The 15369-nt window shown below is 45.7% G+C and overlaps 1 protein-coding gene across 1 annotated transcript in view; it reads right to left on the bottom strand.

Annotated features, from left to right (window-relative positions):
• Positions 1-15369, bottom strand: part of NET1 (neuroepithelial cell transforming 1) — a 77592-nt gene that overhangs the window by 32106 nt on the left and 30117 nt on the right. Inside the window, exons 2-3 of the mRNA XM_054988142.1 lie at positions 11639-11705; positions 6026-6085 (exon numbers count right to left, since the gene is read on the bottom strand). Of these exons, the coding sequence (XP_054844117.1) occupies positions 6026-6085; positions 11639-11705 (127 nt within the window). The remainder of the gene's footprint in view (positions 1-6025; positions 6086-11638; positions 11706-15369) is intronic.

Raw genomic sequence — 15369 nt, 5'->3', positions numbered from 1 at the left:
GGCAAGAGCAGGGCTCATTTCGAGGGGGAACGCACAGGAACGCAGTTCCGGCAGTTCCCCCAAGAGGTCACATGTCAGCTGGCCCCACCCACCTGACTCTCGAATGTTTTGGGCCTGTTTCGGCCCGGATTGGGGCCAAAAAGGCCCGGATCAGGCCTCTGACCGTTGGTGGATCACTCTCCCACTCATCAGTGGCCCAATCCTGACCATTTGGGGCCCCTTTTCAGCCCTGAATGGCCAGAGAACAAAACGGATCGAGATTGCGGATAAGCACTCCCCTCCACTCCCATCTGGTACCCCATCAGTTAACCTGCATCTGTGGCAACTGCCCCTTATTCGCAAATCCACTTGCATCCACCCAGACAGCCGTCTTTTATCTATAAACCCAGCAGTCCCCTGAACTCTGGTTATATATCCGATCTGGAAAAATGGAAAGCCACCTGTCCAGCAGAAGCTGCAGAGATCAACGTGGGCCTAACAGAACCGAGGACCAAACTCCTCTTATTAACTGTAAAGGGGGGGGGGAATCAAACCCTGGCTAAAACGTGGGACAAACTAGACATTATGGCATCCATGGATCAGACCTGTGGACGCTATCACTATTTTAGAACTGATCTCAGGCCATTTAAAAATGCAGTCAAGAAGACTGCCTGATTCCACTGCGCTGCAGGTCTGATAAGGATTGGGCCCTTGTGGCATTTCTAAATAGTCTGAGTTTAGCTCTAAGTTGGCGGTGGCATCCTTGGGCCTGATTCATGGATGCCGTAATGTCTAGTTCGGCCCACAGTCTCTTGAAAGACACTGCCATCATGTATACAATACATCAGTTGGCAGAGACGAGCAGCAAGAAAAAAACCCAGCTCCAATAAAAGAATACAACCTACCTTGTTTGTTTCCCCTTTTTCCTGGGGCAAACATGATAATGAATGAGTCAGCCTGAATGTCAGAGTCAAGTGGCAAGCATTTTTACAACTCTGCAAGGATGACGTCAGAGAGAAAAAACAAGCAATTGCAGAACCCCAGCTTTTGAACATCAAAGACCCGATTTCCCACCTTACTGGCTTCAAAAGTCAGGATGGCTGAACAGGTTTGCAATTGTATTCTGTTTACACAGAGCCTTTGCAGCACCAAGTCAGCTATAAATGAGATCAGAATGAGGAGCACTTTAAGGGTGTGAGCCTTGAGCTATCATGTGGCTACAGACAAAATGCCACTTGTTTGTTTTTCAACAAAATATCCAGTTAAAACAAACTATGCAATACTAACTAGTTAGACACACCTTTTCAAGACAAGCCACAGCTAAAACCAATTAAAATGCAGCAGATTTGACTCCTCCTCAGTAGTATCATGCTTGACATTTCGTTATCACACAGAAAGCCAATTCAACTGGCTTCTAACCACAGTACTGAGTAGGATACGTTGGTTTTTATATTAATACTGCTGTCTTTACACACTAGGTCCTGTGACAGAACAAAAAAGCAGCACTATTCATTGGACAAGGAAGGAGTAAGTGAAAAGCCTGCGGCTGGCCAGGAAGGACTGGGGTAAGGTGGGGGGGGGTCTAGTGACAATGAAGAAGTGAACAAGGAGAGAATCCGCTGGTTCAGGGAAGACTCTGGGGGGGGGGGGCGGAAATCAGTCTCGAAAGGAAAGAGAAGGCGAAAGGGCTTGATGGAGACCTCCTGGAAGGTCTTGAAGTGCTGGGCAGCAGACACAGGGGCAGCAGTGGCGGAAGAAGCAACGTCTGCTGGTAACTGAAGGGAAGCGTTTTCAAAAGGTGCACTTAACCAACGGTAACTCCAAATGGCGACTCTTGCAAAGTCTGGGAGGCCTGCGAGAGTATCTGAGCAATATTTTTGAAACTCCGATTCCACCCGGGTTATCTGCCCCAGGTTCAAAGCTGTTGGAAAGAGGGGGTGCTTTCCCTGCTGCCCTGCGGCATACTTACTGACGCATTCCTACACCTCCCAGGGTTTTCTGGGAAAGATTGCAGTCAGGTCTGGGTTGCTGCTGTGTGAGTGGGACCCTACACATTTCCCCACCCACGTGGCAGCTATTTTCCCTGACTCTGTCCCTGTTGCAGCTGTTCCCCAGACCACCACTTTAAAAAAAAAATCAGTGCCAGAATATCATTATACTGATACCATTGTAACAAGGTGTAACAGGTTCTCTGAATTCTTGGCTTTTTAAAAAAAATGTTGAGACTCTGGCTCCTTCCCTCACAAAGATCTAAGGGGAAAGTCATACCTGCCCAACAAAAGGGACTAGAGGCGTACTTTTTTTTTTTAATAATGAAAGCTGGGATCCAGAGGACCTGTTAGACATATTATTATAATGCTGTACTGATATAAGGATACTCTAGTGCTCATTTTTTAAAAAAATCACAATAGCCCTGGTGGTTGGGGTGTGTGGGGGGGGTGATGGAGGCTGCTGCTAAGAGACTGGGGCAGGGAAACCTCCTACGTGGAAGCCCCATTGCTATTGCGTTTTATTAGCAGCCACACCAGCAATGGCAAAACCACACAAGTGCCTCCACAACTGTGCTATGCTAGCCCCTCTGATCCTCTTTCTTGTCCTGACCTGAAGGACACATGAACCCTCAATTAAAAAACAAAACAAAAACTGAAGGCTTTTCCCAAATCAAGGAAAGCAGGAAGCTGCGCCAGTCCATAGCAAAACCCAGACACGAAAGCTAAGTAACATCTGTTCTTAAAGTCCAACCGAAACAACAGTGCAGTGCACAAGCTTTAGGCAAATCATACAGAAAGGAGACTGATAAAAAGGCCAAACATTGAATCGTTCTTGCTAAAGAATAAATAAATCAATAAATCCAGAATTGTAAAGAAGTGAACACAGTTCTTGGGCTTCGGACACTAAAGTTACCACTTCCCAGAAGAGAGGCTTCTTCCTCCCACTCCTGCTCATTCCTGAGGCACTAAATATCCTCAGAGAAACAGCTGTAAAAGGACATCCTATTCTAGTTCACAAAGGTCAGCCTGAAATTTTGTCCCTGAGCAGAGTATCTCTTAAGTAGCCCAGTACTCCACAAACCCCAGTCGTATGATATTCACTTTGCCCAGGAAAAGGTCAAGCAATGTTCAGGAAAAATACTGCATGCAAGAGGAAGGCCAGCTTGCCTTGCCGTGCACACACACCCACACCCACAAGGAGCAGTGCGCCACAGGGTCCTTTGTAGCTTTTGTTTCCACAAAGCCTTGATTGGGCAGGAAGATTATCAGAGTCCAAATGCTACATTTTTGTAAAGACAGTGCCTGACTTCTACGATTCTTCAGAGAACATACGATAAACACGGAGTACGCTGAAGAGTATGCCTCAGTGCACACCTTCAGGTACAGGTCTACCAAAGCCACAGATGCCACCAGGGCCAGGAATTAGCTTTCTGCAGCACTACACATGTAGAATGATGTCATGAAACATCTGGCATTCACGGCAAATTCTGAAGCTACCTCTGCAACACATTTATTTTGCACTTTCCGCAAATGCACTAAACTTTATATGGACTTTTAAATTTTCCCATCTATAGCATATTGCAGTCAACTTTCTGTTTAGTGCCCAGGATAACATGCAATAAGCAAATTAAATAATATTCTGGACTGTGCCCTCTACCATGTCAGCACAGAAGGCAGCTTTCTAACCTTCCCTACAGTGACCTGGGCCATTTTCACACTGCTTACTGGCCATGGAACATCACGCCGAGCTCCTGGAACGACAGTGTCTTCCTGGCGCAATTTCATGCGAGAACAGCCATTCTCACACGAAATCGTGCCAGAAAGCCGTTGTCGTTCCAGGAGCTCGGCATGATGTTCCGTGGCCGGTAAGCAGTGTGAAAACAGCCCTATTATACCTCCCCGAATCCTTTCCCAGTGCTTGATCAAACCTCAAGACAAGGTATGAAGAGCAGGTCTACAGTGGAAGGGGCAAGCTGGAAAAATTACCCCCCCACACACACAGAAGTCCACTTTTTTTAAAAAAAAAATCACCCAGTACACATTAAAATCACAAAGCTATTAAAAACCAGCAACATTCAGCAGCACAATCTTTAAAAGCTTCCTAACACAAAGAGTTTCAGGTAACAGGCATGCTGGTCTGCAGTAGAATGGCAAGAGACGAGTCCAGTGACACCATAAAGAGCAACACGATTTTCCAGGTATAAGCTGAAGTGGTATCTGAAGAAGGGAGCTTATACTCTGAAAATCTTGTTGGTCTTTATGGTGTCAATGGACTCGTATCCTGCCGTACACAAGCATGTTTTTTGTCATCTGTCAGAACATAAACAATGAAGGAGCCTGGTGACTCTCCAGGAAGGGAAAGGTCCTTCCATATCATGGATTGTTCCACCAAGAACTCTCTGGGACACAGGGAGGTTTCTGTGGGAGGAGGCGCTTCCTAACAGGCACTCCCAAAGGAACAAAGACAAGCTCAGTCCCTGCCTAGAGAGCCTAGATATAATCTTCATCAGTGTATTGTCGCAGGCTTTCACGGCCAGAGAACGATGGTTGTTGTGGGTTTTCCGGGCTGTATTGCCGTGGTCTTGGCATTGTAGTTCCTGACGTTTCGCCAGCAGCTGTAGCTGTGCTGCACCTCTGAAGATGCCAGCCACAGCTGCTGGCGAAACGTCAGGAACTACAATGCCAAGACCATGGCTATACAGCCCGGAAAATCCACAACAACCAATCTTCATCAGCTTAATTTAGGCACTACTCTTTTATGGGATTGATGCCTTTCAACATTATAAGCTACCTTAAGGGTTCCTTGAATAGAAAGGTGGATATAAGTTTCCTAAATAAATAAAATGTTGGAAAATATTAATGAAGAATAGTAAAGAATTGAAAAACAACTACTGCCAGTGGAGTACAGACAGACTGGTGTTTAAAATAGTTGGAAAATTGTGCCTCCTGCACACCTACGCTGACAAACGTTAACGTTTCAGAAAATAACGAAAGATTCATTCTCATTCAGAAAAATTGCACACAAGAATTTGCAAGATCAGATACACAGAACCTGTTTTCTTTGTCGTTGTTATGGGCGTCCTAAGTACATGGTTTTTGCCTGTCCTTAATGTGTGCGTGTAAAATGCTGCCAAGTCACAGCCTGATTTATGGCGCCCCCCCCCCTCGTTGGGTTTTCAAGGCAACAGATGAACAGAGGTGGTTTGCCATTGCCTCTGCGTAGCAACCCTGGACTCCCTTGGCACTCTGCCAGCCAAGTACTACCCAGGACAGATAAAAGGGAACAAAAGGAGCAAGGGGAAGGAGGCAGAAGCCACGTGGCTAAGCTTGCAGAAGGGCAGGAGACCATCTCAACACGGTGAACTTAACAAATGGATCCATGGACTTTTGATTAGTGTTTTGTATTATGTATCTTCAAGGAAAACCATGCAGATAGGACTGCTCTTCTCTTTCGTAATCTTCCAAAAAAAGTTGTTGAAGTTTTTTTTTAAAAAATGCAGCACCAAGTTTCTAGCCCTCATGGTTTTAGAAGCAGGCTTGGAAATGCACAAAAGGTTTCAGACAGTGGAACCTTTGTGCCCTGAGCAGCCAAGTTCCACTCCTAGCTAGCTGTGTGGATGCTAAGGCTGTACCTGGCCCTCCACACAAACAAAAGCTCCACGTCTACCAGCATTCAGGGAGCACTTCTATCCACATTACCGTTCTCAACATTGCTGTAAATAATTCTAGATTCTTTCAGGAGATACCAAGTTGTTTTGCCAGCACTGACCAGCGGGTGGAGGAAGGCTGGGCTTGAGCCTGGGAAATGCAAGGTCAGTTCCCTGCTTTGCCACAGACTCAATGGGTGGACCTTGAGAAAGTTGCAGACTCTTAGCCTTCATTTCCCACCTATTAAATGGGATGGCGACATGCTCTCAGCTACTGTGGAAAGCTGCTCAGCTGTGTAAGGGGAACAATGTGGTCCATCCTGAACCTCCAGGCTAGGGTGGACGATGAACCTTGAGGAACACAACAGCTTTACTTGCAGATATAATCATGCCAAACAGTTTAATTACCTTAAGATCCAGGCTGCAAAGGCTAACAACATCGTCATCTTTCTCTCTTCGCTTCCTCTTCTGCAGGGAAAGAAACACACAAGTTATACAAGGTATGCTCTTGACTCTGAGATCCCTGGCAGGGAACCTGCTTTCCCACGTACAATGGGCCATTAACGTTACATGAATGCATGAAGGTGAATCAGACCCTGGGTCCATCGAGGTCAGCACTGTCTACTCAGACTGGCAGCAGCTCTCCAGGGTCTCAGGTGGAGGCCTTTCACATCACCTGTTACCAGCTCCTTTCTAACTGGAGATGCTGGGGATTGAACCCAGGGCCTTCTACATGCCAAGTGGATGCTCTGCCACTGAGCCACAGCTCCTCCCCAAGACTGAGTCCAACCCCTTGTTTTCACAACCGTAGACGTCAACAAACTGGAAGGATTTCGTTCTGGCAGTATTATTTGACTTGACGCACAAGCAATATGCCTCTTTTACATTCCAAGATGTTACCAGAGATGGGCAAAGGGAGAAACTGAGTTAAAACTAGAAGAGAATGGTATGCATTAATGTCGCCATTAACACCTGGAATTCTTTCAAGAATGTACTTAAGGAAATGAGATACCTCTTCTAACTCCCAGATCCTCTTTTCTGTTTCGGTTATAAAAATGTGCTTTATGGGCTTTATGTCACTGACTTCAGCCCAACAGCCTTGAGATTAGCAGCTCACGTCTCACATGTAAGCACTGCCTGCAGATGACCAGGTGAGCCCCTCCGGTAGTTACAGGGACAAGGCCACATATTGGCAGCATTGTGGTGAGTGGCATGTGACGTTCAGATCGTCAGGCACAGGTCTGTGTGATCTCCTAGCCTTACTGGCACAGCTTCAAGCTATGCCATTTTTCTCTCTGGCAGAATGATGCTCTGGAAACTCTCTCTCTCTGTGATGTCATAGTTCTCTGCAAATTAATGTAGTGGCGGAGAGTGCCTTCAAGTCATAGCTGACTTACGGTGACCCCTGGTGGGGTTTCCAAGGCTAGAGACTAACAGAGGGAGTTTGCCATTGCCTGCCTCTGAATATCAACCCTGGTTGTCTTTGGAGGTCTCCTATCCAATTCTTAACCAAGGCTTACTCTGCATAGCTCCAGAGAACTGGCGAGATCAGGCTTGCCTGGTCTACCGAGGTCAGGGCCTGCAAATTATTACTCCTGTAATAATACAAGAACTGCCGGCCACCATGTACTTCTTGACCGGAAAAATAAGGTTTCTGAAATTCAGTTGTATTCCCCATCTACAGCCACTACAGCCTATGCGAGTTCCAACTCTAGACTACAAAGGAAGTCTGAGGGTTTGTTTTGAAGACTGGCTAGACTGGTTTAATAGGTCTTGCCATGGCTGGGGCCAACATTTTTCTCAGCCCAGCTGAGATTCATACAAAGATCAAGCCCATGACAACGAAGCCAGCTGTTTCGTGTCTATTAAATCTGTTGCAGACTCCCAGAAAGCTGGCTGCATTTGAACAGCTTAACGTAACCCTACCAAGGGGCTGCCTGGATAGCGTGCTTGTCTCATACCGGATGACACTTTGCATTTGGCTGGCTTTTAAGTCTTAGTTATTTCAACCCTCCTGAGATCAGCTCATGTGGAAAACATATTTCTGTGAGAGGCAATAGGCTGAAAAGGTAGGATGTCTTATTTAGACCTGGCAGAAGTTGTCCCCCCACCACCACCCCGCTTGAGGAAGAAAAAAGACATCTTTCAAAAACGGGCATCTGAGACTTTTGTTGCTTAACAAGATGTGGGAGATACGTGACTTACTGTGCAGTCCTAATAGTGTGATCCTATGCAAGAGCGAGTCCAGTAGCACCTTACAGACCAACTAGATTTCCAGATTCTTGGCTCTCAAAAGCTCATACCTTGGAAATCTAGTTGGTCTCTGAGATGCTACTGGACCCAAATCTTGCTCTTCTGCTACAGACCGACATGGCTACCCACCCGAAACTATCCTACGCAAGGTTACTCCAGTCTAAGCCCATTGAAATCAATGGGTTTAAACTGGAGTCACTCTGCATAGGATTGTAATCCAAAATGAGTCACAACTTGCGCCTTTCTGAATTCATTCACTGTGTTTAGGACTGCACTGCAGATTTCCTGACATGTCTTTTAAAATTAAAAATCCATAGCAGGAGATGGCATTTGGATCGGGCCCATGGTACGGGGCAGCAGCGTTTAACCTCTACACTCTTTCCACCCACAGAAACCCCACTCAGGCTGCTAATAGCTCCAGTAGAGAAAAACAGACATTACTAGTCCCAGTACCCATATTTTCCCCTACCAAGGCTAACAACAGCTGGGGCGGGGCGGGGGGGAGCAGTATGAGATTTTCAAAATCCCTGTACCATGGCCCCAATCCAAATCTGAGAGCTCTACAACTTTTTTTTTACCTTTACAAAGCACACAGGAGATCTGGTAATGGATATGGCCTCTCATCTATTTGCTCCCTCTGCTCTAGAGATCTTGTGGGTATAGGGCGTGCGGGAGTGAATTGAATTTCTCCGTAAAAATAAAGACTGCTACTACTGCAGAGCCAGAATGCGTAGACCATTTATTTATTTTGTACATTTCTATCCAACCCTTCCTCCACAGAACACAGGACAGCTTACATGGTTCTCTCCCATCTTCCTTTTATCCTCACAACAACCCAGCAAGGTAGGTCAGGCTGAGAAAGACAGAGTCACCCAGTGGATTTCATGGCAAATATCATGGCTATCCCAAGTCCTAACCTTTATCCCAAGTTCTCTAACCTCTATGCTGCACTGGCTCTCCTGTACCCTTCCAGTGGACTGGTACCAGGAGCTTTGAGTTCAAATCCCCATTCAGACAAGAAGCTCGTTTGGTAGCCTCGCACCCCTCATGAACGTCACAGGATTATCAAGAGGATAAAATGAAGGAGAGGAGAATCATGCCCACCGCTCTGAGCGCCTTGTAAGAAAGGCAGGATTAAAAAGCAACAGATGTATGGCAACTTTGTATTCATTTAGCTCAGACTTTTCTATGTAGCCTTACCTCCCAATACAGGGTCTCCAAGGAGGTGAGCATTAAAATATTGCAAATACTAACATGACTTTAAAATACACAGTGCATTTAAAATGCATAAATATAATTAAATAAAACAGATAAACACAAATGCGTAACAACAACACCACAAACAGAAGTGCTAAGTATTTATTTTTTATGGAAGGGATTCCCCTCCCCTTTATGGGGACTCCAGCAAAACAGATGTTTTGGTTTTAGGGATGGGGAGGTAGCTTCGTTTCCCTGTTTGCAGTCACTTCTCTAAGCCCAAGCAAGTAAACAGAGTGATGCCATGATGGCCCAGGGGTCCAGTTTATCGCCCAAATCAATGCTTTGGCTCCCCTGTCCAACTTCTGCATTGCACAAAGGCACAGAAACGGCAAGGAGGGGCACAGGATTCCAAGGGCACAGCTAAGCAGTAGGCACCAGAAGGTATCTGGCTTGTAACCACATTTTCTCCTTCTTCTGAAACCTGATTAGCATCACTGCTTCGCTTTGGAGGAGTGACCAGTCCGAGCTAGCCACCACAGGATGATCATATGGTTCTTCAGTTAGTTTGTTTTTTAACACCGTTATCGGTATCGGCCACTCTTGGGGAAGGAACATATTGATTTTGAAAGACTGGCTTCCTTCAGAAAACTGAAGGAACTAAGAAACGGAGGGTGAAACTGAAGAGCGTGGGATAAAATAACATCTTATGGCACTGTAGGAAGAGCTATTTATGGGACCAACAAGGTGTGGCCTTAATTTAAATTGTATTTATTGATTTAAAACATTTCTATGCCACCTTGCCACCCAACTCAGAGTGCAATCCTATGCAACTTTAAACCAATGTAAGCCCATTGCAATTAATGGGCTTAGACTGGAGTAACTCTGCATAGGATTGCACTGTCAGGGTCCCAAAGGCAGCCAATGTTAAAACATTGCAAATATTAAAAACCATAAAACATCTAAACATGTATAAACACGCAAATAGGAAGGGACAGTGTGGTGTAGAGGCCTGAGTGTCAGAGCAGCGTATGAGAGAACCAGGTTCAAATCCTCTCTCTGCCACGGAAGCTCACTGGGTGACCTTGGACCAGTCACCCACTCTTAGCCTAACCTACCTTACAAGGTTGTTGTGATGAAAAAATGGAGGAAAAGAGAATGGTGTAGACCACCTTGGGTCCCCATTGGAGAGAAAGGTGGGGTATAAATGAAGTAAAATGAATCAATACTAATAAATTAATAAATACATGCAGACATACATATGAGTAAGGGAGGGAACGCCAAAAAAACCTCCGGGCAGAAGACAATAGAAGAAGGCAGACTAATCTCTCTGGGGAGAGAGCGCCACATTTTTTGGTGCCATGACTGAGAAGGCCCTGTCTCAGGTTGCCACTCATCCAGCCTCAGCTGGTGGGAGCACCTGAAGCAGGGCCTCCGACGATGACTGGAGTGGATGGGCAGGTTCGTAGGGGAGCAGGCAGTGAGTGGCCTCCAGGCAGGCAGGGCTGTAAGCCACAGGCTTTAGCAGGCTTCCCCAGCTGTGCCCAGCTCCTACTGGCAAAACTCCAGAAGTTCTTTGACCAGCATGAAATGTTCTTTTCTGCGGGAGTTAACTGACGTCCGACTGGTCATAACTCCTCTACAAATCATAGAATGTAGCTTCCAAGTGAGTTCATATCACTGAGACTCCCAGCTTCTGTCTTTTTCCAAAAAGCCCTCCTTTTGCTTTACGGAACATCTCTGAAGTGATGCCGGTCCTGGTGAAAACTCAAGGGAGGGGCTTGAGGCACGTCTGGTGGTTCCCCACCCTCCTGTGTCCCTCACCTTCTCCTCCTGGATCCCAGCCGATCCCCTTTTGCCTTACTTATTCCGAACCCCATCTAGGGAAGAACCGCCAGATTCCTGAAGCGACGGTTGGCAGAGAATGAGTTGCAGGAAAGGAAAGGGCAAGTCTGTTCAAGGTCTGCTAGCCAAGAAAGATCCTAGGCCACCACTCTAACCACTATACACACACAGTAACTTTTTTATTGTCAACAATCTTGGGAGCTGTTATGGCTGAAAAGCAATCCACAAATACAGCAAATTAAATTAATAAGTTGCGTGCCCAGGAGGAGGTCGGAGAGGGCAACTACTAAGCATGCGCCCTGTGTGCAAAGAAATAAGGCAATAGTGTGCACGCACATTCAAGGGCAGGAGTTCTTTCCTTTTCACTAATTTCTGAGGATGCCAACATCTTTCTAGTCCTGTCATTCTTCTGTATCAACTTCCAGAGATCTGGTTTAAATCACAACTGACCCTGTTGCTGCATATGTTATTCTTAAAACAGTCTGCAGAATGAAGGCATTAATAGAAGGCCGTACCCCAATACAAGGGAAGCTACTACCATAAAACGCGCAGGGCTGGTGAGGCACAGCAGGTATGCTGACTATCATTTACCTGGCCCCTCCAGGGAAAAGACTGCATTTGTCCACTTAAGCAAAGAACAAACAGTCAGTTGAGAAACTGAGAACACTGCCTTCTTGTTTGTTTAAGATTTTAATTGTTAAGGAATATGTGGTTTACTTTACTCACCAAAGTAAAATCCCACTGTGGTCCAGGAGTTAGAAATGTGAACGAACTTCCTCGTCTCAGAGGGTACCTGTGGAAAAAAAGAGTTTTCCTATTTATGACATTAGTAACAAGGAATACAAACAAGAGCCATGATTCGCACGTTACTGAATATAAACAGAGGTTGGGTCTGAGACCCCCTCCCTGTGTAACAGTTGCAGGTTCTCCTTAATTCCCATGAGCACGATGGCCAATGTAGAGCAGGCCCGTAACACACATAAGGAAGGAGCTTCAGTTTTCCCCTGCACCACTTTCCAAACTTGAAATGTTCCCAGAAGGATGCTATCTTGCCCACTGGAGAAATCTAGGATATCTGTGGGTTTCCCCAGCAGGATAACATGTGTACTCCACAATGTGTGAACCAGCCCCCAGGATACTCCTACTGGAATTCTGGTTTCTCTTCCTTTGCAAGAACATCTGCTAACACAAAGAATCTAGAGAAAGAGCAGGTCATCATGTTGTGATAAAGAAATGTAGGTTGCCCTGATTAACACACAAGAGGTCCTGGCCCCTTGTCACATACCCTTCTGCTAGTGCCACCTTTCACAAGGGCAAAATCAACAACCACCTGTACACATGCATTTTCCCTGGTGACCCCCCGTTTATGGAATGGTGTATCTGAGGAGGTTAGGAAAGCTCCCATTCGCCTGGCTTTCCGCAAACAATGCAAAACTGAATTATTTAAGAGGACTTTTGACTGATAGGAGGGTTGTACTGTAAAGAAGTGGCCTTAGAGAGCTCCATCAGTAAAAGGATAGGACGGACTTACTATTACTATTGCTGTAAATATTGATGGATCATAGACCCACTCTTACTGCTATAAGTATGATCCTACTGGGTAATTCCTATGTTATTTGCTATGTCAGTGGTAGAATTGCTTATGCTCTGTTTCACCGTTTCTTCAGCTCCATATTGGATTTCTGCTGGTTTTTAAAATCTTTGCAAATTTGTATGCATATACCCATTACACGTTTTATTAAAATGTCTTTGATATTGACGGCACAAACTCACACTGTGCGATCTGCCTTGAGACTCGGTAAGAAAGGCGGACTATAAATAATGTAAAAAAAAATTAAATAAATAAAACTCCTCATGTTACTGGCAGGGAAGAGACGTTCCCTGTTTATGGAGATCAATGGGTAGGATACCATTCACCATTTGCCCATCTGCCAAGAAGAGGCAAGACAGACCCCCTTTTGATATCCTGAATTAGGGCCATAGAGACCAAGAAAACACAACTTTGTATGACTGAATAAGGGCAGAATGGTGGGAAACATGGGGACTCAGGTCCCATTTCAGGACAGGTAAAACAGAACTCCTCCCAACAGGGAGGCAAATAGCTAAATGGCTTAGCCTGTTCTATGCAAAGCACGCTAGCCAGGAATCAGGGCACAGAGAGGGAAAGAGTGAAATCTGCACTGACCAGCCACCAGCCTGTTTCAGAGTTCCCCCTTTTCTCGTGCCCACTCCTCTGAAAGGTAAAACTGGAGAGTTATAGAACTTAGCTAGCCGCATGGTTTTGATTCTTAAGTTTTCTGTAATGCTTGCACTGTTGTTCTGGTCAGATCTCAAACTGTGACTAAAGTTCTTACCCAAGCACTTGGCTGTCCATCCAGGCCTAGGCAAATCTCTTGACTGGGCTACAGAGTTAGTAGGGCCAGGGAGAGGGGAGCGTAAATCCTCTCGTGCACATAGGAAGCCCCCAACAGTGGCTCTGCTGACAGGAAGGGAAGGGCAAATAAGTTGGAGGGGTGGCAGAATTGTTCTCAAACGAGAGGAAGGAGGGGGTTAGTGGGTTCAAGCCCCCCCTCTCTCTCACACACACACACACACACACACACACAGATTCCCACTTCCTCTCAAGTATTCGTAGACAAGGACATCAGGTAGGGGGTTGGATCGGGACACATGCAATGGTGTCTCTCCTGTGATAACTGTAATTCTCAAGCAGCAGGGCCTTTGCGTTCAGCGGTGCCACTGAAACGGGATTTTTATGAAACTGTGAATTTATGGATTTTATTTATTACGGTAATCTGTTTGTTGTAATCCACCCTGAGCCCACTTGCGGGAAGGGCTGACTAGAAATTCAATAATAATAATAATAATAATAATAATAATAATAATAATAATAATAATAATAATAATAATAATTTTGCTCTTGGCACAACTCTAGTGCTAGACTCAGTCTGGTAGACGGCACAATGATCCGTGCTTACATAATGCAAGGATGGGTCGCCTTAGTGCAAATGGGATGATCTTTCTACTGCTTTGTTGTTTTTAAAAATGGGGAGTGCCTTCTCCTGAGCTGACTCGAAAGAACAGGTAAGCAATACAACAATGCACTGAATTGCTCAAAAGATATTCTCCAAATGCTTTATAAACGAGCAATATAAATTCATTCAAAAAGCAATAAACAATCAATTGCTACAATGTAACTACAACTGTAAAGCAAGCTCAATGCCAGAAATACAGCAAGGTGTTACAAAACCGAATAGCGTATATGCCCTCAAGCTAGGAAACAATCTTATGAGTTCTCTTGTAAGTGTGTTCCAAACTTCGATGCTGAGGACTCCCGCTGTTGATGCGGGAACAGATGAAAAGTCCCCCGGGAGGAGGTGGAGAGGAGCTGTGACTCTGGGAGGAGATGATGTTGTAATCTTCAGGTGGGACAACAAGCAACGTATGGGAGACCCCCTGTGGGGGGCTCCCCCGCCCAACAAGCTTCCGGCTATCTTAAGCTCGTTTCATAAGCACTTCTTCATGGGGCGATATTCCTCCCACCAAGATGTAATCTCTCTATACCACAAAAAATCAGGCCTGAATTCGATGCCTGTTCTCACTTCCCGTAGTAAGCAATCCCCCCATCATCCCCCCTGAGCTGAAGCAGGAAAGGTCTCCAGAGAAGCAAACAGAAACGATAGTTAACAACGCGGCAGGGTGCTACGGATGGGGGAGGGGGGGTCACTCTGCACATTTGATACATTTAAAAAATGCTTCGTAAGGTGCTTCTGACACAGCAGAGCAACACCCTGCTTCTAACAAAGTCAACGTATTATGTGTAATGGAAAAGATCACAAACGGGCTCAAGCAAAGCAAGGCAGTTGTGTGGTTTATCGCAACTGGCATTCGTTGCAGAAACTAACAGTGCCTCAGCGCAGTTGCCCAGGGTTAGGGGGCTGTGGTACCCCCACAAGTGCTACTGGCGGGGGAAATGGCCACGCCTCAGCAGCAGAGCATCCGTTTGGCGTGCAGAAGGTCCCGAGTTCAATCCCTTCAAAATCTCCCTTCAAAAAGGATTGGGTGGGAGGTGATGGACCTCAGCCTGAGGCCCTGGACAGCTTCTTCAAGTCAGAATAGACGAGACTGGCTGTGATAGATCTAGGGTCTGGCTCAGTTTCAGGTGTCCATTCGTATGTGCGCGTTTGGCAATAAGCCACCTGGATTCAATGCAACCACCTCAAACGTCATGACTGCTTATCCCTATAAAAGGCGCAAGTGGGAGATTGCCTGACTGCTGCTTCAGTTTGTAAAAGTGGGAACAAGTTCAATGCCTAGTTTTTGCAGGTGCACAAGAAGTAAAGAATAATGCTGTGCAGAAACCAATGTCAGTATTTTGGAGGTTCTCCAGATCAATCATTGCAAAGTTCTGTTACGCGTATGTAATGCATTTTTAATACTACATTTTTAACATGGCG

The sequence above is a fragment of the Eublepharis macularius genome, chromosome 9 (assembly GCF_028583425.1).
Source record: "Eublepharis macularius isolate TG4126 chromosome 9, MPM_Emac_v1.0, whole genome shotgun sequence".
Classification (NCBI taxonomy): domain Eukaryota; kingdom Metazoa; phylum Chordata; class Lepidosauria; order Squamata; family Eublepharidae; genus Eublepharis; species Eublepharis macularius.
The sequence above is the reverse complement of the archived record's forward strand: the minus strand, read 5'-3'. Positions and strand labels throughout refer to the sequence as shown.